Genomic DNA, 24,632 nt, shown 5'->3' on the forward strand with positions numbered 1-24,632 from the left:
TAGATTATGAATTTTCAAGAATTCAATGTTGCATGGAAGGAGCAAGCACATTGACACGAAGTTCCATTTTCTGCGCAATCAAGTTCGGAATGGAGTGCTTGAAATTGTTCACTATAACACTCAGAAGCAACTTGTAGATGTGCTACTAAAACTATCAAGACTGGACACTTTATCCATTTGATGGATGGAATTGGTGTTGTTGATTTTAGTCATGAATGTGGAATAAGGGACAGTGTTGAAGTGTAATCCAAATTCAAATTTAAGTTACCATTTCATTTTAAGTTGCATTTAGATTTAATTTGAGTTTCATTTAGTTGTCCTAGTGGTATAAATACTGAACTCAAGTTTCAGTTTGTAACTAATTTCATTTTGAAAGAGAAAGTTAGTTAGAATTCTCTCTCTCTCTTCTATCATCTTCTTCTTCATTCTTGTGCACCAATATGTAACAATGCTAAAAAAGAGATAGTATTAAACAAATCAATATCGCGAGATGAGAAGGGAATCGCAAGTTCGAAAGTTAAAAAATTTGTAAGTCAATGAGAAGAAGAAAGCGCAATTCACATAAATTAAAGATAAAAGAAAATATAAGTTATGATTTATTCTTGAGAAATTGATATTGGCAACCAAATTTTTTTTTATCAATATTGACAGTATAAACTAATTGAAAGAAAGTATATAATAAAAATCAAAGAATAAATTCGACTAATAGAAAAATGATAGTCAAAATTCGAATTTTCAATGATACTCAATACCCTTCAAAGTACTAAAGTACAATTTAATAAAAATAGAAACCTTAATCATAACTAACTAAATTTCTTTAAATAGTACTCATGACTAAATTATTTCTTTAAATAGATGAAAACAACAAGAAAAGCAGCAAACTATACGTCAAGTAAAAGCTCTGCTAGATTTAGCCATTAGTTTGAAATGGTAGCTATTTGGTCCAAGCTTGTATTATGGTTTACATATATCTTTTCAGATGTCCTACAGTTTATAGTTTTGAATAGAAATTAGAATGTAGTGCAATTTCAATCCAAGTAATTTCATTTTCATGGTGTTGTAATTTTTTCCCCTTATAAGGATAATAATGATGTAAAAAATTAGTACCAAGTGATCAAAGGAAACACAAATGCAGACATGACAATTTTGGGTGATCGTGTGTTATAAATTGAGTTTTTGAATTTTCATTCTATCTATCCAAATGTACATCTTCTGTTAAATTAAACTTCAAGAGTGTAATTGAATAAAATGAAAGTGTAAAAACTAGACACAGAGTGCAAGGGGACCATTTAAGTGTAGTGATGAGGATAGCAGCAAATATTCATTCTGTGCTGTCACTGTGAACATATATATCATCATCATTTGAGAGCTGTAAGCAATTAGGATTTGGAAACCATGCATGCTGAAGAATGTCACTCACATTCTGTTACGCGTCCCTCCTTCACTCTTTTCCCATCCCTATAAATAACCACACCGCAGGTTCTCCGCTTCATCAATATCATTAGTAATCAGTTAATGATAGCAATCACAATGGCCAGGCACTTTCTATCTTCATTTTCCCTCTGCTTCCTGCTCTTCGCTACCGCATGTTTAGCACATCACTCTGAATCAGACAGGTTCAACCAATGCCAACTTGACAGTATCAATGCATTGGAACCAGATCACCGTGTTGAGTCAGAAGCTGGTCTCACCGAAACATGGAACCCCAATCACCCTGAGCTAAAATGTGCTGGTGTATCTCTTATTCGACGCACCATTGACCCTAATGGCCTTCACTTGCCTTCCTATTCACCATCTCCACAGTTGATTTTCATCATTCAAGGTTCTATTAAATGATCAAATTTACAAAATGCTTAAATATTCATTATTCACTGAACATTTTAAGCACGCGTTGAATTGTTTTGTAACTGGTGCATGTTTTTTCTTCTATGTAGGGAAGGGAGTACTTGGGCTTGCAGTTCCTGGTTGTCCTGAAACTTACGAAGAACCACGCTCACAATCTAGACGGCAGCAGCAACAACGTGACAGCCACCAGAAGATTCGACGCTTCTCTAAAGGTGATGTCATTGCCACTCCTCCTGGAATTCCTTACTGGACCTATAACCATGGTCATGAACCTCTTGTTGCCATTACTCTTCTTGACACTTCCAACACTCTAAACCAGCTCGACTCAACCCCCAGAGTAAGTAACTGTATAACTTAACTTTACAGTATCCAAATTTTGATATATTCATGCTATTGAAGAGACTTGTAAACTTTTCTAAGGTATACCATTTTCTATTCAATTAATCACATGTAAGTATGTGTTTGAAGGTATTTTACCTAGGCGGAAACCCAGAGATAGAGTTCCCCGAAACACAGGAAAAACAACATGAAGGACTTCAACAAAGGCACAGTTTCTTGGTTGGACGTAGAGGTGGACAACAAGAGGTGGAATCTGAGGAACAAAAGGAAGGTAACAGCGTGCTGAGTGGCTTTAACGTAGAGTTTTTAGCACATTCACTCAACACCAAAGAGGATACAGCCAAGAGACTTCGATCTCCACAGGATGAAAGGGGTCAAATCGTAAAAGTAGAGGACGGTCTTCACATCATCAGTCCTGAGTTGCAAGAAGAAGAACAAAGTCACAGGCAAAGAGAGGAGGAAGAGGAAGAAGAGCGAGAACAAAGACACCGCAAACGTAGCGAAAAAGAAGATGAGGATGAGGATGAAGAAGAAGAAGAACGAGAACAAAGACAGCGCAAACACAGTGAAAAAGAAGAGGAGGAAGAAGAGGATGAACCTCTCATCCATGAGATTATTAAAAAGTGGAAGAAAAAAACAGAAGAGAAGAAACGTGAATCACACGGAAGAGGAGAAGAAAAAGAACAAGTAGAGGAAAAGGAAGAGGAGGAGGAGGAAGAGGAAGAAATACATGGTCAACACAGCAAAGGAAGAGAGAATGGTTTGGAAGAAACAATTTGCAGTGCAAAGATTCGTGAGAACATCGCTCGCCCTTCACGCGCTGATCTCTACAACCCACGTGCTGGTCGCATCAGCACTGTCAACAGTTTAACCCTCCCCATCCTCCGCAATTTACGCCTCAGTGCCGAATATGTTCTTCTCTACAGGGTATGTATATACTACTAAATATTTAAGTAACGTGTATATTTCCATAATATGATTAATGTGTATATTTGTATGTATGTATGTATATGCAGAATGGTATATATGCTCCACACTGGAACATCAATGCCAACAGCCTCTTGTACGTGATTAGAGGACAAGGAAAAGTTAGAATAGTAAACAGTCAAGGAAATGCAGTGTTCGACGACAAGGTGAGAAAGGGACAATTGGTGGTGGTGCCACAAAACTTTGTGGTTTCCCAACAAGCAGGAAATGAAGAAGGATTTGAGTATGTAGTGTTCAAGACAAATGATAGAGCTGCTGTAAGCCATGTAAAACAAGTGTTTAGGGCCACTCCTGGTGAGGTTCTTGCAAATGCTTTCGGACTTCGAAAGAGTGAGGTTGCTCAAATTAAGTATAATGGAAACCGTGGCCCGTTGGTTCAGTCTCAGCCTCAATAAAATCATGCAATGCAATGTTGAGGTGGCCATCTTATGTAACAAAATAATAATAAAATAAATTTTGGATGTGCTGTTGTAGTTAAGAAGGTGTTCTATAATATTAATAAAGTTATGGCCTTGTGGCATTTCTCATCCTGATCTTAATCTAAACTCGTATGCATATATATGTACAAGTGCAATAACAGTGTTTCAATATCACTTTTCAAATAAGAATTTTTCAAGAGATGAACTAAATAATAATGATTCACAACAAGGCCGTGTGGCTTCCAAACAAAACCTTATATGTTGCAATTGTGGCAAGGTATCAGATTCTTCGGGATCAATGGTAGGGTGCCCAATAGCTCAGCATACTTCATGTTTCTCTATTTAAAGACATCTAAATGTATGCAAACATTGAACCAAACACAGACTACTCATATAAAAAGCCAAATGAAACATCAAGTACTGATTTATACAAGTCATCCATCAACTTCAATGAGTATTCGGATAATAAACTTAATTAATCTTATTACAATACAGTGCAAAACAATTAAGTCTTTGCTTAAATGCACCTACGAGATAAAGCATCAAAACAATTAAGTGCTACTGAAATAACAAATTCTGTGATCTGTTATATTTATTACAAATATTTCTGCAAGTACTTTCACTGCAATGCTAAGAACATGACTAGACCAGAATAACCCCTTCCATCACTGCAACAGCTTTCCCACGCAAAAACACTCTTTGTTTCTGCTCATCAAGATGAAGATCCAGAACTCCCCCTCTAGCTGATGCCTGCACAAATATAACCTACAGATTTTACAACAATGACAGAGATAATCCAAATGAGGGAAAAGAAAGATTAGTAGTAGTACCTGATAAGCCTTAAAATCACACTTTCCCAGCTTCTTGCTCCAATAGGGTACCAAGCCACAGTGTGCACTTCCACAAACAGGATCCTAAAAGCAAATATGAGTTATTAACAACACTATCTCAGACTTCGAGTTGTGTTAAAAAACTCGAAATCTGAACCTTACTTTACTTAGATTTTCTGTTTCATCACTTCATTCATTGCATAGTTAATGAGACATTATCAATTCAACTAAAGGAACATTATAATCATAGTTCTTAGCCACTTACCTCGTTGATTCCAAATTTAGGACTGAAATATCGACTGTAGAAGTCAAATCCTGACTCTGGAGGTGCAATCCCGGTAACAATTATTCCCGTTGCAGGACATTTGACAACCACATCAAATTGTGGTTGTACTTCTGTCACATTTTTTCCAGACGCGACAACAACCTACGGGAAGTAATAACATTAATAACAGAAAAACAGACATATTAGTGTTGTTCTTTCCATTAGTACCAACTAATATCAATGGAAGAGAGAAGATTTAGGATTTACAATTAAATTATTTCCGATTTGTGTCTTCTTGATATCAATGATTGAAGCACCATTCAATGCATCAGAAATGAGTGAAGTGTCATCAGAGTTGGATTCTGAGGTGGGATCTGCAGGAAAATCCAATTCAATATAAAATCCATTCAGAGCTTCACCATTCTGCAAATTCGGCGCATCAGTGGCGTCGACCGAAGGGATCTTTTTGACGGTTAAAATTCCAGATAGTGTATCGAATTCAATAACATTGCTGTCGGCCAAACCGGATGAAAAGATTGTGTGTGAAGCTGCTAATGTGGCATGACCACAAAGTTTAACCTGGAGTATAATAGGATCCAAATGATGTTAATAATAATAAGACCTGTTTAAGGGAATTGAAAAGTTTACCAAGAAAAGCTAGATCTTAACCTCAGTAGTAGGAGTAAACCATCTGAGACCAAAACGAGGAACAGAAGTACCATGAATTGGAGTCAAGAAACATGTTTCAGAAATATTGAATTCAGCAGCTAATGATTGCAACCATTCATCGTCTCTGTCTTGTTCTAATAAACACACTGCTGCTGGGTTTCCTTTGAAAGCTGAATCTGTGAATGCATCCACCTGTGTATCTCATCACTCAGAATCACACACACACCACAACAACTATTTTTTCACAATAAAAAAACATCTAATAGTCGAACAAATAAACATGCATACCACGTAGTACTTCACAGGTTTCTTCGCCATTGATGATATTGCTGGTTGTCGCACTGGTCAAAGCCCTTGTTAGGTGAGGTTAGACTATGGACCACGTTCTCACAATTTTATATAGCGTGAGTAATGATTCCACAAAAACAAGATAAAACAAATACAGTGTTGGTCAATAGTTGTTAGAGTTTTAAATCATTTTGGATACGAAACAAATACATCCGATTAAAGGGTGCAGATTCAAATCTGTAACACCGACTTATTCACTTTTTAAAGAAGAAAAAATTGGTTTTGGTATGTAGCCGAGTCAAATTTCAAGACTTTTTATGATTTTGCAAATTGGTGTTCTGATTCTTTATATTTGCAAAGTAATTGCACATATTGATTGTAATGAAATTGAGTATCTCTTGTACTTGACATTAATACATTTTACATATAATATTAATTTGTATGCAGAGTAAACATTTTTATTCATGTTATGATCTTGTGCAGTTGATGAACTACTCTACATATTCCCCTCTATTCCTTTATTATAAGAAAAAAAATTATTTTTTCTTAGATACATTGAATAATTAAATATCACGTTATAAAGACATAAAATCTGATAATCGAAACTTGTGATAAATATTAAAATCTTATTTCATAAGCTACAATACAACAATGTAATCCAACAACCAACATTTTATTGTTGACTGATGGAATCAACCAGCTAAAAATACAGGTTGGAGAACTAATTTACAGTAATATTTAGGAAAATAAAATAAACAAGATTGTGATCATGGTACAGAGGCAGAGGCTATAATATCCAATAATGTTAAGGTTTTATTGTATGGACAATGGACTGCGGTTCTGTCCGAACAAACTACCAACTTCCCTCCTTGGACATTCTCAGGAAATGAGACAGAGTGATCTTTGGGAGTTCAGGAGAACCCCTTTTCTTTTTCTTTATCATAGTCGCCTTGGACGTCTCCACACCGCCATTCAAATCCGACACCGTGTCTGATGCCAGATTGTAGAACTGTTTACAAAACATTAAAACAAAACTAGCATCATATTTTCATTATTAACAGAGGTAGAGGTAGCTGATAATCTGATATTACCTCACAAACTCCATGCAGCAACAATCTATGAAAAGGATCCTTAATTCTTAGTTCAAGAACATCTCCATCTGTGCTTTCAGTTATGAAGGCCCGTAGACATTCCTAGCAGTAAACAAAGGTTCCGTGTAAACGCCAAAAAACATATTATAAACGAAAGGAAGAAATACAACAAGCAATGTGCAACAGAGCTACATAATTTTAATCAGGTAAACGCCTCATGCCTCATGAGTCATAACCCTCTACGAGTTCAGAATAACCAGGCATATACCTCATAACCATCTATGAGTTCAAAAAGAGAGCTGCGGCGAAGTGCCTCTCTTGTTCTACATCCAACTCTACGCCAACCATTCAACACTGCCATCTTGTCAGCATCAATGTGACCTTCCTTCTTTTCTAAAGAATTTTCAAGGGAATGAATTATATTAACCTAGCAAAAAGATAAAACATATAGATATAGATGTTTGTCAGTTGTGACCACACCGCATCGCATGAAGATATAATCAAAATACAATTTCATATAACAACAAACAAGCATGTCAGCAATCAGCATAGAGATTACATTTTCACCTTGGCCTAAAGTAATTGCATTCCTCACATATGTACACATAGCTTCACGTGAGCATCATACCCATACAAATCATTACATATGAAAATGTCGCACAAACCATGATTACACTAACAAGCTCTCAAGTACTATAGCAACATAAAAATATAAACACGAATCACACCCTAAACCATATCACAGCCCATCCAATCATAAATAACAAATAACAAAATGAGGGGATTTTTCGAAGTTTTAACATGAGATCGCTCTGCCAAGTCAATAGGCAATATGAATAAAACTGTTGCTTGATGAATCCAATTGCTAGTTTACCAAATTGCTTTTTTTAAAAGTAGAAAATTTAGAAGACATGATCGCAAAAGAGAGAAAGAAATATAACCTCTTTGTCCATGTCTATATTCCTGAATCTGTCCCACTCCTCCACATTAGTCAAGGAAAATGTTGAAGGTGGAACTTCATCACCTGTTTTATGAACCCGATCATTATCAACATAAAAAAGGGAACATTGGGCCATCCATATAAAAAAGAAGGAAAAAAATTAAAGCAACTAGGATTGGGCTAGTGGTGATGAACTTGAGTAGTTTGCATGAGGTCATATGCTTAAACCTCATTGGGACCATTGTACTATAAGAGTAGAGAGAAAGAATAGATTAGAAAGTGACTATAGAATTATAATAATATCATTTGAAGTTTAAAGCCAGTTCATTTTCACAATGCACTTCTGCATATTTGATGTAAATTTGGATACATTCCCCTTCATTTCAATGCACTTAAATGGTAACAAAGCATGCACGCGGAGAAGAAAACAATGAACTCTATGCAACTATTAACCTCAGTCATAAGAGAAAAAAAAAGCATCAACATAAACATCATGAACTCAATGAATAATAACACACATCATACAACACCAAAAATTACCGAAAGGTGGTGGAGCAAACAAGCCTCTAATTTCCTCTGCATTCAAACGCGGTACTAGTTCCATCAATAGGCGATCGTTTAACCACCTTCGAGATCTTCTATTTGTGACCTGAAACAGTTAATATTAATCTCAAATTAATTCACAACCAAATAATAAAATCAGATAACTCAATGTATTCATAAAAGTTCCATGACAAAGTTTACAGAGACAGTGACAATAGTTAAATCATGAACACAAAACTGGGGAAACAAAACCAAAAAAAAAAAAATTATTTTTAATTTTTCCATAACAAAATAAGCATAACTTATAAGTATTAGATACACACACAGACCTTTCCAGTAAAGCTTTCAAGGAACTCTATCTTCTTCTCAATTGAATTTGCATTGAATTTCGCACCATCTCCTGCAACAACAAAACAAAAAACAAAGTTACAACATTTTTTCCATAAAAAATAGATCTGCAGATGCAAATTCAATTTCTGAAACTCGAGATGAACGTAACTTGGAAAATAAAAATGAAGGTGAGTAAATAACCTCTGGGATTGTTGATTAAATGGGAGGAAAGGAGGAGGTCGAGATCTCTGTGAAGAACCATGATGATGATTGAGGAAGAAAGTATGAGAGGATTGAAACTGAAAGGAGCGGAATTTGGTATAACACAAAAATGACGAATGCAAAACACTTTGATTTGAAGATGATAAATGAACTAGGTATTTTTTTCTGGGGCGGAGAATATTCTTGTGTTCTTGGAATGCAAGTAGTGGACCGGGCTTCGTTTTTTTCTTTGGGTTTTTTTAAGATTTTTTTTTTTTTTTACAAGTGGAAAAAGGAAAAGAAATAAAAAATTATCTAGAAAACAAAGTTTCAAAGCAATAATTCTTAGAAGAGACTCGGAATGTCACATTATTATCAACTTCATGTTTTGTTAGATAGTCAAGACAAATAATTTTCTTGCTAAGAGTATGAAATATTTGAGCTCGTCATTCCCTAATGAGAAGCTCATTAATATTGTGTAGAATTGCGGCATAGTGAAGTCAAATATAAATCAACTCTGAGATAAATTTGATAGCACAGTTGAAGTTTGAATAACACATTAAGTTTTTGATGCCAAGTGCCTAGGCCATACGTAAACCATGATATTAATATATCATCATCAGCTCAGCGTGAAGGATGTTGAAATAACGAATATTGTCCATAAAATTGTGAAGGATGTTAGAATAACGAATATTACCGCAAAATCGTGAAGGATGTTGAAATAACCAATATTACCCGCAAAATCGTGAACTCAAGCACCATCACCATTTCGAATTAATCCACTAAAACTCGAGACACCGAGATTACCGAGGTTGTGCATTCAACGTAGTCGTTCTTATTGGATGAGATAAATTATGCTTGAGAAAATATTTAGCTATCATATTAGTATAATTCACTGTGATCAGTTTCAAAGTATAGGAAGATGTCACTTCATTAGCATGACACAATTTGTTCTTAGCACGCCACAACCACCAGCAAGCAGCAAAAAAGATAGAGTCATCATCGATGTCAAGTCTAATTCAATTATGTAACATATCCCCTTGAAATAATAGTGGGTCCAAGAAGCCAATAGATTTCTAAAAGCGATTAGCAAATTTCCAGTCTCTCGGGCAGTGTAGAGTCGTCTCAGTGTCCTTATTGCATTTAGGACAAAGATCTGTATGGATCATACAACGATGACACAACATCGATCTCGTAGGAATGGACTTATGTAAAATCGTCCAAATGAAGAATTCCACTTTCTCTGGAGCAAGAATAAGGCACACTCACTTCTAAGAGTTATTATATGTTGTATTCAGAATAAATTTAAGTTTATTAATCCAACTATAACCATCCCGAGAAGTATAGATACCATATAAATTTCATTTTCAAGTTAACCGATCAGGCACCATAAACTTCAAACAAATTGGGAGCGTTTTTGAGCAGTCACAAACACCTAGAGGAATATTAGTATATAATGAATTGAATTTTCAATTCTCATCCAAGTAAACAACTTTCACTCGCATTTCCAGATCATGGATATCCACATAGAGAACTTGCTCCACTAATTTCCCTACCCCAGAATAATTGGTAAACCATAAAGACAAGTTCACATCCCCCAATCTAAATTTAAAGTCATCTTTTTAAGAGCAAATAGAGCTTTTATAATTTCATTCCAAGTAACTGATTTAGGGTTTTTTTCCATATTAAGGAATGTTTCTTCACTAATGTGCTCATGCTTCAAAACATGGACCCATAGGGAATCACAATCTCGTTGGACACCCCGAACTTGGCCTCTCTTGCTTTCCGGATCCCAAGACCACCCAACCTTTTGGGCTTAGTAATTTTATTCCAGTCAGCGAGATGTACATCAAAGTTTGAATTACCTTTCCACAAAAAATTTCTACCCATCCTATCAATAAAATCACAAGTTGGCTGAGGTAGCCAAGCCACTTGCTTATATAATTTGGGATGGAGTTCATAACAGACCTAACCAGAGTCAAACAACCAACCTTGTTTAATAATTTATTTTGCCAACATGCTAACCTTTGGCTGATTTTCTCCTCTAATAACTCAAATTCCTTGTGTTGAAGACGACCATGCAACATATGGAAACCCAAGTGTTTCTCTAGAGTAAGGGTTTGCTTTATACATGTGTTGGAGACAATTGAATCCATTTTACTCCTCTTAGTGTTAGCTGAAAAGAACACCTTTGATTTAACAAGTCATAATATTAGGTTTCTTCAGTAAGGATCAGAGTCATAGTTGAGTCACACATACTAGTGGGGTGTATAGGAGATGTAGGGTAGAAAAGACCTTTAAATAAAGTCAATGTTTCTTCCATGAGAATAATGTCATCATTGCACTAAACAACAATCGGAAGATGAAGGTCATGGACTTTATTCCACCTGATTACTGTTTGGTATGAAAAAATTTGGTGTTACGATCTCTCAACTTAATCCAATCATTTATAGCCTTTTGATTATAATGAATTTCCTCTTGATCAGGGATCTCATCATACTCCTATTGAAGCTCATGTTGTAGATAAACTAGTCTTATTGAATCTATTCTCTCCAAAGAAGGTTGAATACCCCTGAGTCTCTTCTTAATGTTATGATTTTATTTGTTGATATTGCCAACAGTTTCCTTATTAAAAATGATAGAATAATGTTTCACATTTTGGAGATAAGTTACAATCCATATGGGGATTTCCCCAAAGCAGCATAGACTATATTAGAGTATTCTGGGCGAATGGTCCAAGTTGCCTCAAACCTAAAAGGAAGCGACCCTTGATCTTGGAGGGGAAGGCCACACCTAAGGAGAATAGAGTTGTGATCAAAATTAAATTTACACAACACCTCAACATATGCATCAGGGAAGGCCATGCGCCAAGCAACATCGACCAGAGCCCTATCCAGGTTGCGATAGATCATTCGATTACCAATACAAGGCATATTCCATGTAAATTTCCTATCAATCATGTATACTTCAACTAAATTACATTTATCAATGACATTAAAATTACCTCCTTTTGATTCACTCGGGTGAATGATGTCGTTAAAGTCTTCAATCAAGTAAAATGATCAAACATGATAAAGCGTGTTCAGACAATCAATATGTTTTCATACCATTTGTCTTTGATACTTTTGATTTCCTAACATTAGAAACAGTTGATCTTTTACAAAGAATCGAAAAACTTATGAATAGCAATATTATATTTCTTAAGTTTATAAATATAATTTTTAAAAGAATTAATTTTGTCCTTAAAAAAAAGGTATGGTATTATTTGTCGTCCGTTTGTCATCTCTTTGTGTATAAACCTTATTATATTATTCATATATAGATTCTTAAATTTTAAAATAAAATTTCTCATACAACTATTCCTTAACTTGAGTCTTTATGTAGATTCAATGTGTATTTATCAATAACAATAGAAATCATAATCATAATTATGTAATTTGTAAAAAAAATTAAATGAGAAATAATGAACAAATTCTACCAAATAATTAATCGTAGAATTTTTTACCCAAATACCCCTAATTTTAAAAAAAATCCCAAAATAACCCTGATTTCAAAAAAATCCCAATTTACCCCCACTTTTAAGCTGAGGTGTCAGACCAATTGGCGGTAGCTCCTAAAGTTAGAGAGGAGGCGTCAGACCAATTAGCGTCAGCTCCTAAAGTTAGAGAGGAGGCGTCAATTGGATTGGCTAGGGCACATGGTGTTGTCAATCCAATTGGCGCCCATGTGTTACTTTGTAGAGGAGGCGCCAATTGGTCTGACGCCTCAATGTAAAGTGCAATTTTTTTTGTTATAAATAGAGGTGTTGTGTGAATCATTTTTCCATATCTCATTTCATCATTCTGCAAACACGTTTGGTGTTCGTCGCCGATATGGAAAGGTGGTTTATTCGAGAGAGAGAGAGAGAGAGAGAGAGAGAGAGAGAGAGAGAGAGAGAGAGAGAGAAACCTCCGATGTTGATGCTCTTCTGGAACATCACTAGTTTTGATCAACTGAATAGGGAGCTAGTTCGTTGGTTAGATGGAAAAATACTAAAAGGGGAAAAATTATAAATATTGAGAGACTCGACAGTATATTTGGTTGGTTGCGAGTCAAAACTGATAAGGATGTCAGGGAAATGATGTTTGGACGAGATGACATCAGTTTGATTGTTGTAATCAGTTAGAAATATTGTGTTTTAAGTTTGCTTATGTTATAGTGATGTTTGTTGTTAACCTTGTTGTAACAAAAAGTTAATGATATATAAAAAACCAAGGTTACAAAAATTAAAAGGAGATATTATCTTATGATGAAGATGGTGTTCCTCAATTGAGACAATTGTTCTTGTTGTGTCCTGGTTTACGACATATACTATATAGTCTTATCATTTTATCAGTCGTATCCATTTCTATTCTAATAGGCGTGCTGTTTGGTTGTCCTTTTTTCTTTCTTTGCATCTCGTCGTTGTGCCAAACTATGTCACCTTCATATAGAGGCCATTATTCCTCCATTGGTAGCACTGAGAAGCTTTTGTTATACACATTCATGACGGTAATGGCCTTGTAAACATTAGACAGATGGTTGTAAGCGTCCTGGCGAGTATGCGCGCATGCCACAATGACATGGGAACAAGGAATACGGAAGGCTTGGAACTTTCCACAGTCGCACCAACTTTTGTTTAGTTTGACAGCATAGGATAAATTTGGTCTCCCCTCATTATGGTCCATTGTTTCCTATACACTGAAATTTTGCTTATGACGGTCAAAGACTGTTACCGCGTGTGTGCTAGCTTTAGTGCTTTCCTCTTTCATCACTTTCATACAACATTCACTGAATATTTGCCCAGACATTAACACTGCACTCCATTTTTCACCTCTGGTTACGAAGGTAGAAGCCAACCTATAATAGGTTGATCTAACCAAAGCGGTTATTGGTAGATTTATAATCCCTTTGAATACATCATTCATGCATTCCATAAGGTTTGTTGTCATGTGGCCTCATCGACAACCTCCATCAAATGCTCTTGTCCATTGCTCTACCAGTATGTTATCCACCCATCTTCCTGCATTTGCATTAGACAGTCTAATTTCATCACGGTAATATTGAAATGACGGCTGAGTTAGAGCATACCCAGCATTCACCACTTTTTTGCGAAGGTTCTTATCTTTGATTGCACGCATGAAGTTTTGTGTGATATGTCTAATACAATAGACATGGGTAGAAGAAGGATCATGTCATCCGTTGTCATGGTTATTATAAGCACTCTCAATGGCAGCATGTCTATTAGAAATCAAACATAGATTGGCTTGTGAGCCACATGTGTTCTGAGATGTAGAAGAAAGAAACCCCAACCACCACCAGTTTCACCTTCAACTAGGGCAAAGGCAATGGGAAAGACATTGTTGTTGTCGTCTTGTGCAACCGCCATAAGCAAAGTACCCTTGCGTTTGTCATATAACCATGATCCATCAATTTTAATAATAGGTTTGCAGAATGCAAAACCTTTGATGCACAAATCAAACGCTCAAAAGAGGTGGTGAAAGATTCTATTTCCAGCAACGCAGGTTTCGTCTTGCGTAAATGCTGGCAATGTCTCCATAATTGCAACAGTTCCTGGTACGTATGTTTTTAGGGCCCATAAAAACTGTGGCAATTCTTTGTATGAATCCTCCCAGTTGCCGAATACTTGTTCAACAGCCTTTATCCTTGCAATCCATGCTTTCTTATAAGATGGAGTATAATTATATCTTCTTCTGATATGAGATATTATTATACTCACCTTCACTTATGGGTCTTTGTTAACAAGCGGCAAAATGTCTTGACATATCAATGCCACACTTAATTTACGGTGATCTTGTTCAATGTTAGTTGCAATGCAACTGTGAGATGGGTCTATTGAAGCTATCTCCCAAGAGTCGCATTTATTTTTGTGAGACGCAACCAACTGAAACTTACAAAGGATGTTACGACATTCCATGACATACCTTCTCTAACCAGTGCGTTTCACTGTGAAATCAGCAGAGTTATTCATGTGAAATTATTTGATAGCTCGCACACATTCTTCTTTAGTGCACAACATGTCTCCCACCTTTAACTCGCCTTCTAATCGTGGATACGAGTTATAAAAATCATTGTTGGATGTTTCAGCGTCATGCAGATCCATGTTTGTCAAATGTTGAGGCGAATTATATACATGACTTAGAGGTAATGGCGATGGTTGATCATTATCTTCAATGTTGTTGTTCAACATATGATCGACCTGTGTCTCGGTCTCTTTTTCTTCTTCATCAATGACGTTAACTTCTTCTTTTGCTTCTGGGTCGGCGTCATCTGAGTTTTCTGAATCAAATTCATCAAATTCAACTTGATTAGTTATTTGAGATTGCTGAGATGGTATACTTGGTTGAAGAGTAATATACAACTCAATATAGTTGCAACCATAATGTTCGTGACTAACAAACATATATTCAACATCTTCATCATTCCGTACCTTCAGCGGGAAAAACTTGCATTAACTGTTCTCGAAAAAATTGGATTTTGATACGTGATCTTTGACACAATACCAGATCCTATGCAGGATTCAATTCGTTTTTTCAAATGCAAGAAATTTGAATTTCTCTTGATCGTAAGTCGAATGGTATCAGTGTTTCGAAAACAAAACCCCTATAACTCAAACTCATATGTCTCACCATTACAGTGAACATTGATACTATATTTTGGTGAAGATGACATTGTAATATTTCTTATGCAGATGAAAATTGATTTTTTAGTGCAGATGAATTTGTGTTTATGGTTGAATGTAGATAGTAAGACACTTAAATAGGTAAGTGATATGTCCAACATGCAAAGCTAGACGGAAGTGATGTGTCAAGCATGCAAGCAAGTCAGAAGTGATGTGTCAAACATGCAAGCAAGACGGAAGTGATGTGTCAAGCATGCAAGCCAGAGGGAAGCCATGTGTCATACATGCAAGCCATAACGCCAATCCAATTGGCACTTGCTTGTAATGCTTGCACATGGACGCTCGTCCAATTGGCGACACCATGTCTTGCATGCAGACCTCGTAACCAAGCATGTAGAGCCATGCATGCGCCTTGCTAGGTCAAGATGTAGCATGCATGAGCCTAGGGAAGGCACCAATTTGATTGGCGCTAGCATATGGAAAATGAACATGGGCGTCATACCATTTGGCCAGCACATGCATTCATAATTTTCCATGCATCCACACTTTTGCATGTCACGCCTTATAAATAGGCAAGAAACTCTCACATTTTTCCCACGCCAACACTTACTACTTCCTCAACAACATCAAATCTTTCATCTATAATAACCTCTTTCATCTGCACCAACCTCTTTCATCTCCGACAAGATGTTTATCTTCACAATGGGCGAATCGCACAGAGGAATAGTTACAAACATATCAACTTATGTAAGCGTTTAATTCTTTTGTTATTTGTCTAGAATACCTTTTAATAACATATCAACTTAGTAACGTTTTTTGTTGTTTCTTTTATAGGATGTTTCAAGGTTCCGAACTCGGGTCCACGAATATGTACACATGGACCCGATGATTCAACCGTTTGTCGAACTCTCCGGTTTTGGGCATATAAGAAAAATAATGTCTTGCTCAATGGATAATAAATTCATTCTTGCGTTATGTGAAAGATGGTGTCCCGAGACACGCACATTCTGGTTTCTAACCGGTGAGTGTACCGTGACGTTAGAAGACGTCTACATGCTATTGGGATTGCATATCGAAGGTAAAGTTGTAAATGGTAAAATCAACTATGCGAATTCAATTTGCACGGACCTCTTGGATGCTGATTTGTTAGATGATAACTCAAGAGGTCAAGGTATACTCCTTTCACGCCTTAAGGCATACTATAACAGCTTACATTTAGATGAACATTCTACCAAAGAGACTCGAATAATAAAAACTAGGTGTTACATTATGCTTTTAATTTGTTCTTTTTTATTTCCTGAAGGTAGTGGTTTTAGTATGCATGTTATGTATTTACCTTTACTAAGACATGTAGATAGAATAAGAAGTTACAGTTGGGGATCCGCTTGTCTGGCCTATCTTTATAGCTCTTTGTGTAAAAATTCACATAAAGACACATCTACCTTTTTTGGATGTGTTGTTTTGCTCCAAGCATGGGGTTGGTCAAGACTATCATCCCTAGCGCCCGTAGTCGCATTACGCGAAAAACCGGCGGGAAAACGAAACAACAGAGCCGCCACCGTGCGTTATTTATCCCAAAGAGGGAAAGGAAACGCCAAAGTAAACCTGGAAAAAACATGGTCTCGCGACCAGAGATTGTTGGGATCGGGAGTCGGTTATGCGAAGGGAAGGTATTAGCACCCCTACGCATTCGTCGTATTCGACGGGATTCACGCACAAAAGAATAGAAGAAAGGTTGCTAGACACTGCTCAAACAAACTGCACACACTGGGCTGGAAATAGACACAAGAAAACAAGAGAAACTAACTCGACAGGATATCGCATCCTAGGCCTACGTAGTCTGTCAGGCACAGACATCAGAGTCGACGTAGTTCGGGACAGGGGGAAACGTGCTCGCTAGGATGTCGCATCCTATGCATACGTATCTTCTCTAACCAGAGAAGAATCAGAGTACTCGTAGCTTGGCTAACGCACGCCAAACAAAACCAACACAGGAAACCGACTGCCAATCGCTGGACTTACGTCAGACTCCACACAAACAGGCGAACATGGAAACCGAATGCCAATCGCTGGACTTACATCAGACTCCGAACCAACTAACACACACAGGAAACCAACTGCCAATCGCTGGACTTACGTCAGACTCCAACAAGCAAACAAGACACAGGAAACCGAATGCCAGTCGTTGGACTTACGTCAGACTCCAACACACACAAAGGGGGTTGAAAAAGAAAAAGGGCGCCCGGAGAGATCAGCTCATCTCCTGCCTACGTACCTCATCTGGTATGAGGATCAGGGCGACGTAGTTCCCCTACGTAGGGAAAAAGGACTAGCCTAACCAGAGACTGGGAAATGACATACTAGAAGGGAGACTAACTCGAGCCTAATAGTTATCATGCAAATTCACCATGGTCCTAGGTTAAGGTTTCTATCTAACTTGCACAGGGAGCAAGCTATCCTAAACAGCATAAGCAAAGCAAACATACACACAAATAGCACACACTATATACAAACAAAGTGGGCTCACACAAGGTTAGGCTGTGAAACACAAGCCAGCTGGAATCGGGTGTAATTAGCTCTTAACCCTAACATTGAGAGTTAGGGTGAAGCAGATGAAATGGGAAGTGAGGGTAAGACCTCACAGCTCTTATCCCTGGTCTGGGAGAGCTTCAGACAAATGAAAGTGGGAGTTCAGAAAGTTGGAACTCTTCTCCACATATGACTGACACAACAAAGATCTTGGGTTAATATCCACAATGCATCAACACATGGTGTGAGCAAAGTGGATGACACACTGAATAGCAGGAGATGGATTGCACATCTCTTTTATCTGCCAATTGCCTTATCAAAGGACTTTTCCTGCTTGGCACAAAGATAAACAAACACAAGCATTGCCTCTTAAGGAGGGCTTCAGACAGGTGCATGCCCAAGTAACAGGACAGGTCTTCCAGACTACATGAAGTCAGAGAAGTTATACCTCAAATGGTTAAGCAACCAAGCAAAGCAAAAGCAAGTTCAAAAGAACTCAAGAACCTTATGTACCTGAAAAAAATCTAACTCAATCAGTATACAAGTCAAAAAGTCAAACAGACAACCAACAGTCAACAGTACACAGTCAAACAAGCAATGCAACAATGTGCAAGGCACAAGCTCACACTCAAATGAGCTAACATCAACCTACAAAACAAATCAAGGTTATTCAACATCAACCACTTAATCAACTCAAGAGAGTGAATCAATCCCATCATGGCAATGTACTTCTTAACCTGAAATCAAAGCTCAACTGTGAGTCACCAACCACTAGGGCAAGGCCTAGGGTCAAAGAGGGAGAAAAAATTCAAAACAGAACATGAAATTCAACATGAATCAACCTCAATTAATTAAGAACACAATCCAAAAGGTCTCATATCATTATCATTCACCAAATTCATTTCACAAATCTAATATGGCAAGGTATGCAAGTTGCAACCACATTGTGACAACAGAATGAACAAATGCACATTAATTCAAAAATGATTCAATTAACCTCAAGAAAATTCATGGTTAAACAGAACAAACAGCATGATCATCACACAAAAAATTAGGGCAATTAGACAAGATTAAGTATGGTAATCAAATTGTATAAGGCAAGGCAAGCAAAATAAGCACATATGTGACACAACTTGGTACATCAACTTAGCACAAGCCTAAAACAGAAATGGTAATTGGTAAAAACCTCAAATCAAATCCAAAACAACCTTTAACATGTCTAGAAAGAATGTGCAAAGTTTCACATTCATAGGATAAAGCACAAGCATTTCATGAATGAATGAAGTTCAAGACAATTCAAAAGCTCACAAATGACCATCCAGAATGAAAAATCTCAAACAAATCAAAAATGATTCCAAAAATTCCACCAAAAATCATGAGCATTCACAACATTCATATCAAGCATCATAAAAACAATAAGGACATTTGGAATTCATTTTGCATGGTAAATGCATCAATCAAGTTGGACATCACAAGGTGTGACACAAATTGTCACACCTAACTTAGAAAAATCATAAAACAGAAATGACACCTGATAAAAATGCAAACTCAACACCAAAATGTCCAGCAAGATGTCTAGTTTCTACATGTAAAATTTCATGAGCATTGGATTAGAATTGATCATTTCACAAATGAAGAAGCAAGGCAAGGTCAACATATGATATGTATACACAAACCCTAGCACAAAAAATAAACCAGCCATGCAGAATTTGCAAAATAATATTCGCAAAAAACTAGACAAAAAATATGACATAATGCAAAAAACCACACAATTTTTGGATCATTATTTGATTTATTATGAATTTTTAAAGTTGAAGAAAAATTAAAAATCATGTAAGAGAAGCATGTATGATCAATGGAGGGAAAAGGAGAATAAGCATGAGCATTTGAAAAAAACTCCATAGGCCGGAATCGACCCGCTAGCACATTTGAAATTGGCTCTAGGGGAAAAACGCCCTGTTTCACTTAAATTGGCTCTGGCCAATCAGAGCGCTGCATGAGCGCTGCGTGCACCAATGGAAACAAACCCTAGTGACAGAGCTAAGGCAACGAATTGGAGTCAAAAAAACCGTTCTCTAAAATCCTGCACTTTATCTTCATCGTGTTCATCGTATGAACAGTGGAATCTCAACATCACTCAAGAACATTTTTTCCAGAACTTAAAATTAAGCATAGCATTGTAAAGATCATTCATCAGGCATCACAAATCCACAATTATTTCATCAAAAACACATCACACATGCACGGATCGAAGAAGATAAGTTTCATCAACCAAAGTTCAAACAACCAGTTCTCACTCAATTTTGCACGAAATTCATGGATTCAAAGCTCATAATACTCAGCAACGCAAGATCTACAACAATCACATAATAATTTCAAGAATTAAGGAGATCGATTTGGAACCTTGCTGAAGTGCAGAACTGGAAATTGATGGATCCAAGGCCTGGCAATGCTCAAAAGCTCCTCTAGATCACTTGTATGGATGAATGGATGAAGACTTGAGGTTCAATCGTGCTTGCTTCCACCAGAATTTGCAACTGCCATGGATGAGCTTTAAGCTTTAAGCTGCTTCCAACTGCACGAATTCCTTTGATTCTTGGTTCAATAATGCTCAATAATCCTTCCAGATGATGATTTGATCAAGAAAAATGTAATGTGTTTGAAGAAAATTGATGAAAGTTTGAGAGAAAAAATTCAAGAAAATGGATCTAGATCTGAAAAAGTGATTATGGTTATGCAGAAACAGTTATGCTTTAGGCTTTATACTCCCTCCTAATCATGTCCTTAATCAGGTTTAGGCAAATGGCAAATGGATTAGCAAAAATAGGAGTGCACATGCAAATTGGATATTGCACCTCTATGCATGGAAATTGTGATGAACAGTACACGAAATGCACTCTAATTTCACTTCAAATATCATTTTAGAGCCAAATGCAATGCTGGAATGATCAAATAATGCACCAATTTTAAACTTGAAAATTTCCCTCCAAAACTCAAGTGAAATTCCAAATGATTATATGATGAGAATGCATGGCATGTGATGTATGTTTTGGAAAGTAGAGGTCAAAATATGAACAATGCAAAAAGAACCACTTAATTTGGACGTTTGGTTTGAAAGTTATGCACATTTGAAGTTCAAACCACACTTGGCCAAGATTGATCCATATCTCTTCAACCACACATGAGAAATTCATGATCTTGGACTTTTTGGAAATGGGAGAGAAAGATATTAAACTTTCATGTTGGAAAAAATTTCATTTGAAGCTTTCTTGATGATGTAATCTTGAGTTGAAAACCTTTCCATTTTTGGCAATTTCAAATTACAGGCCACTTACTATTTTTGGAAAGTTTTGATCTGACCTCAAATCCTTCAATGTTGATGTTTGAAATGTCAAATGAGACTTGTTTACACATGAATGAGGCATCTCTAACCATCTCCCACCTCCAAATCCACAGTTGAATTGACAGTTGACTTCTGTTGACTTTTTAGGGTTTCAGATGATTTGCACATTGAATGATGATCTCTGAACCTCCAATTCTTGGCCAAACCACTTCAAAATGATTCTTGGATCACATGAACTCATTGTACCAACCCTAGGGCTTTGATTCCATAGAAAAATGCACTTGCTTGTTTGCACAACTGAATCTCCTGACCAGTCTTGACTGAGGACATGATAGACTCTGCAATGAACAATGCAATGTTAATGACCTAAAATGAAAATGTATGTACAAATGGGAGGTGCAAATTTGAGGTGCTACACCCGTCAACAACAACCCTTTCACATTCCCGTATGCACAAAATTAAGTTGTTTAAAATGGTCTATATTTACTTCCTTTACCAATTATTATCTCTAACTAATATTTTTACCTTTATGGTGCAGATGGTCGGTACGTGGTATGAGTTATAACAAATGTCCTAGACACTGTATTAACCTATCGCAATCTCTTGGATCACCTTCGACTGACATATGTATGGATAATAACCTAATTATTTCATAATAATTTGTTAATTTCTTCTACCAGATTTATAATCTAACATACATTCACATTTTAGTTCATTTGGCGTCCATACCTAAATTTGGATCATGACCATGGAATCAACGAAGAAGACGCAATTGTATGGACTGCATGCACACCGATCATAAGATTCACCACTGTGGAGATGCACAACAGTGATCGTGTGAAATTGCAGTTCAGTATGCTTCAACACATCCCAGATCCCCCAGTAAACCTAGGAGAATGGCATATATGCAAAGTTAACGACCAATGAAACTTTAACCCATGACAAAGCTTCGCTAGATCTGAGTATCGCAAATGGAAGCACCGCCATGACCATGTCTTAACTGACGTTGTGATGTCAGCTGAAGAAAAACCAAGTCGTACTTATATGACTTGGTACATATCGGTTGGTTTTGAGTTCATCGCCGAGGATATGTACCTATACGACCCGCACGAGGCAACATACACACTAGAAGTCTCAACATCTAACCCCTAACAACATTGTTAGACTGGCTACACACAACCCCCTATCCGCCAAACTTTCTGTTCCACAAACACACAAACATACAACCCTAACATGCCATACACCCAACCACAATACCAAGAGCATACCCCTTACCACCAACAACAACTAGATCATCAACCAGAGATCCAACATCGCTTCGCATCCAACACATCACCCTACCAAATCCGCCTTAGCTAAAACACTCAATGATCATTTAACACCAATTGTCCCTCCTCCTACCATAGCCAAGAAGCCCAAACATCTCAAAACCGAAAACCTTCAACAACTCTATGTCTACCAAACACCACAATAATCTTTCCAACCTTTCCTCGATGCATAATTTACACCAATGTCTCCCTTCAATCGTCTCGGTCGCCTTCCAACAAGTCAAACACAACCTAACTACTCTGGCATGGGTCATGAACTCAGCTATGGCGGTACATCTTCGATTCATACACAAGACTACACTGATTTGTCTGACTATCTCAATAGGAAATCTTCTAGAGTTGGTAGTGATGTTCCTGGGCCCTCAGATGCTCAAACACCTGGGGTGAATCATCAACATGGGTTAGGGCCACGAGTTCGGTAGTTAGGGGATGTGGGACCGAAGGTCGGTTAGGTGATCCTGGTCATCAACATTAGTATTTTTTGTGTAAACAGGAATATAATATTAATATGAATTGTTCTAATTTCGACTTAATCTATCCTGTAGAATTAAAAATTATAAAACACACAAAGGTGTCAATCCAATTGGCGGCTCCCTTTAAGCTTTACACATGGGCGCCAATTGGATTGGCAACACCAGGAGCCCTAGCCAATCCAATTGGCGTCTCCTCTCTAAGTTTAAGAGGAGGCGCCAATCAATTGGCGCCTCCTCTTAAAAGTGGGGTAGATTGGATTTTTTTTAAATCAGAGTTATTTTGGATTTTTTTTAAATCAGGGGTATTTTAGTAAAAAATTCTTAATCGTAAACCAATAACTTTTAATGTTAAAAAGTTCAATAAATTGGATTCTAATTTATATGATGCTCCGGTAGAAAAACAATATTAAAATTCATTTCACAAAATAATTGGAACATTTCCAATTTTTTCAAAACCTCTTGCAATTACAGGATTTTTTAAACAGACTAGCAGATTTATGAGTAGTAAGTATCAATTGTTATCTTCGAATTTTTTCAAAACCTCTTGCAATTACAGGTTTTTTAAACATACTAGCAGATCTATGAGTAGTAAGTATCAATTGTTATTGAATTTTTTACTTTATACCGGATTTTTAATTAAAAATCATGCCTTTTTACCAATTTTTTGGAAATACCCGATAAAAACACATCTTTGCATTTTTATCGATTTTTTTGAAAAATTCGGTAAAAATGTATACATTTTTTCCAGATTTTTTGAAAAGTCCGATAAAATGCTTTCATTATACCAGATTTTGATAAATAACCGATAAAAATGCATGCATTTTAACCGGATATTTCAAAAAATCCTGAAAAATGTATGATTTCTACCCGATTTAAAAAAAATAGAAATAGTCATAGTTTTTATCGGAATTTTCAAATAATTAGATAGGTTAAATGTATTTGTTTTATTATTTTCAGTGAGGACTAGAGGATCATATGGCACAATTGCTTCTCGGCAACATGATATAGTTGAAGCTGCTGCAGTGAGGGCTCGTGCAAGTGGAGATGACGTAGAGGACTCGCATATCCGGGCGGGGAGAGTAGCCATGATTGATTCTCACATGAGGCATAAATGATCTACAATTGTTGTTGGATGGACCAGAGGTGAGCCAGATGATGAGCATATTTTTTAGGATGCCCATGCAACAATTGAGGTTGACATGTAGATAATGATGGAGTCAGAGGTGCCACATCCTTCTGAGACGATAGAGGTGCCCCATCCTTCTGAGGCGGAGGCTCTGACTACTACAAAGGTTACTCCGTAGACGGATATTGAGGTGCTTGCTATGGATGATATGGAGGTTACTCCTCTGGTTGAGATAGAGGCTATTACTTCGGCTTTGACAGATCTGTTTATACACGGGGATGAATGGTTTCCTGGAGGGCCCAATAATTGTTATGTGCTCATTGGATATGTTGATCATGTGGCATTAAGATTATGGCATGGAGAGGTATGTATATGATATGTCGATGGTGTGACTTTATTTATTATCTATACATTTAAAACAACTT

The 24,632-nt window shown here is 36.8% G+C and overlaps 3 protein-coding genes across 3 annotated transcripts; 1 reads left to right on the plus strand and 2 right to left on the minus strand.

Annotated features, from left to right (window-relative positions):
• Positions 1-1,485: 1,485 nt before the first annotated feature.
• LOC127095259 (legumin B-like) lies at positions 1,486-3,698 on the plus strand. Its single transcript, XM_051033973.1, has 4 exons — positions 1,486-1,822; positions 1,935-2,182; positions 2,314-3,111; positions 3,201-3,698. Exons 1-4 carry the CDS (start codon positions 1,516-1,518, stop codon positions 3,564-3,566), a joined length of 1,719 nt encoding a protein of 572 aa, XP_050889930.1. The 5' UTR covers positions 1,486-1,515; the 3' UTR covers positions 3,567-3,698.
• A 261-nt stretch (positions 3,699-3,959) lies between these two features.
• On the minus strand, positions 3,960-6,020 carry LOC127095260 (uncharacterized). The gene is made up of 6 exons (XM_051033974.1): positions 5,643-6,020; positions 5,355-5,546; positions 4,953-5,264; positions 4,686-4,847; positions 4,421-4,504; positions 3,960-4,340 (listed from the first exon to the last, which is right to left on the minus strand). The coding sequence occupies exons 1-6, from the start codon at positions 5,670-5,672 to the stop codon at positions 4,233-4,235; spliced, it is 888 nt and encodes a 295-aa protein (XP_050889931.1). The 5' UTR covers positions 5,673-6,020; the 3' UTR covers positions 3,960-4,232.
• A 228-nt stretch (positions 6,021-6,248) lies between these two features.
• On the minus strand, positions 6,249-9,025 carry LOC127095261 (uncharacterized). Its single transcript, XM_051033975.1, has 7 exons — positions 8,748-9,025; positions 8,546-8,616; positions 8,214-8,322; positions 7,675-7,757; positions 7,002-7,160; positions 6,734-6,835; positions 6,249-6,651 (listed from the first exon to the last, which is right to left on the minus strand). The coding sequence occupies exons 1-7, from the start codon at positions 8,806-8,808 to the stop codon at positions 6,496-6,498; spliced, it is 741 nt and encodes a 246-aa protein (XP_050889932.1). The 5' UTR covers positions 8,809-9,025; the 3' UTR covers positions 6,249-6,495.
• Between the last annotated feature and the right edge of the window lie 15,607 nt (positions 9,026-24,632).

The sequence above is a fragment of the Lathyrus oleraceus genome, chromosome 6, assembly GCF_024323335.1.
Source record: "Lathyrus oleraceus cultivar Zhongwan6 chromosome 6, CAAS_Psat_ZW6_1.0, whole genome shotgun sequence".
NCBI classification, from domain to species: Eukaryota; Viridiplantae; Streptophyta; class Magnoliopsida; order Fabales; family Fabaceae; genus Lathyrus; species Lathyrus oleraceus.

What these genes read in the sequence shown, in the direction of transcription:
- LOC127095261 (XM_051033975.1), bottom strand. Translation starts at nt 8,808, where the DNA reads ATGGTTCTTCACAGAGATCTCGACCTCCTCCTTTCCTCCCATTTAATC. An exon ending in TTGAAAGCTTTACTGGAAAG is followed by an intron (nt 8,323 to 8,545) that starts GTCTGTGTGTGT and finishes TAACTGTTTCAG; the next exon opens with GTCACAAATAGAAGATCTCG. An exon ending in TGCTGCATGGAGTTTGTGAG is followed by an intron (nt 6,652 to 6,733) that starts GTAATATCAGAT and finishes TTTTGTAAACAG; the next exon opens with TTCTACAATCTGGCATCAGA.
- LOC127095260 (XM_051033974.1), bottom strand. Translation starts at nt 5,672, where the DNA reads ATGGCGAAGAAACCTGTGAAGTACTACGTG. An exon ending in AACCTGTGAAGTACTACGTG is followed by an intron (nt 5,547 to 5,642) that starts GTATGCATGTTT and finishes TGAGATACACAG; the next exon opens with GTGGATGCATTCACAGATTC. An exon ending in GGTTTACTCCTACTACTGAG is followed by an intron (nt 5,265 to 5,354) that starts GTTAAGATCTAG and finishes ATTATACTCCAG; the next exon opens with GTTAAACTTTGTGGTCATGC.
- LOC127095259 (XM_051033973.1), top strand. Translation starts at nt 1,516, where the DNA reads ATGATAGCAATCACAATGGCCAGGCACTTTCTATCTTCATTTTCCCTC. An exon ending in AGCTCGACTCAACCCCCAGA is followed by an intron (nt 2,183 to 2,313) that starts GTAAGTAACTGT and finishes ATGTGTTTGAAG; the next exon opens with GTATTTTACCTAGGCGGAAA. An exon ending in AATATGTTCTTCTCTACAGG is followed by an intron (nt 3,112 to 3,200) that starts GTATGTATATAC and finishes ATGTATATGCAG; the next exon opens with AATGGTATATATGCTCCACA.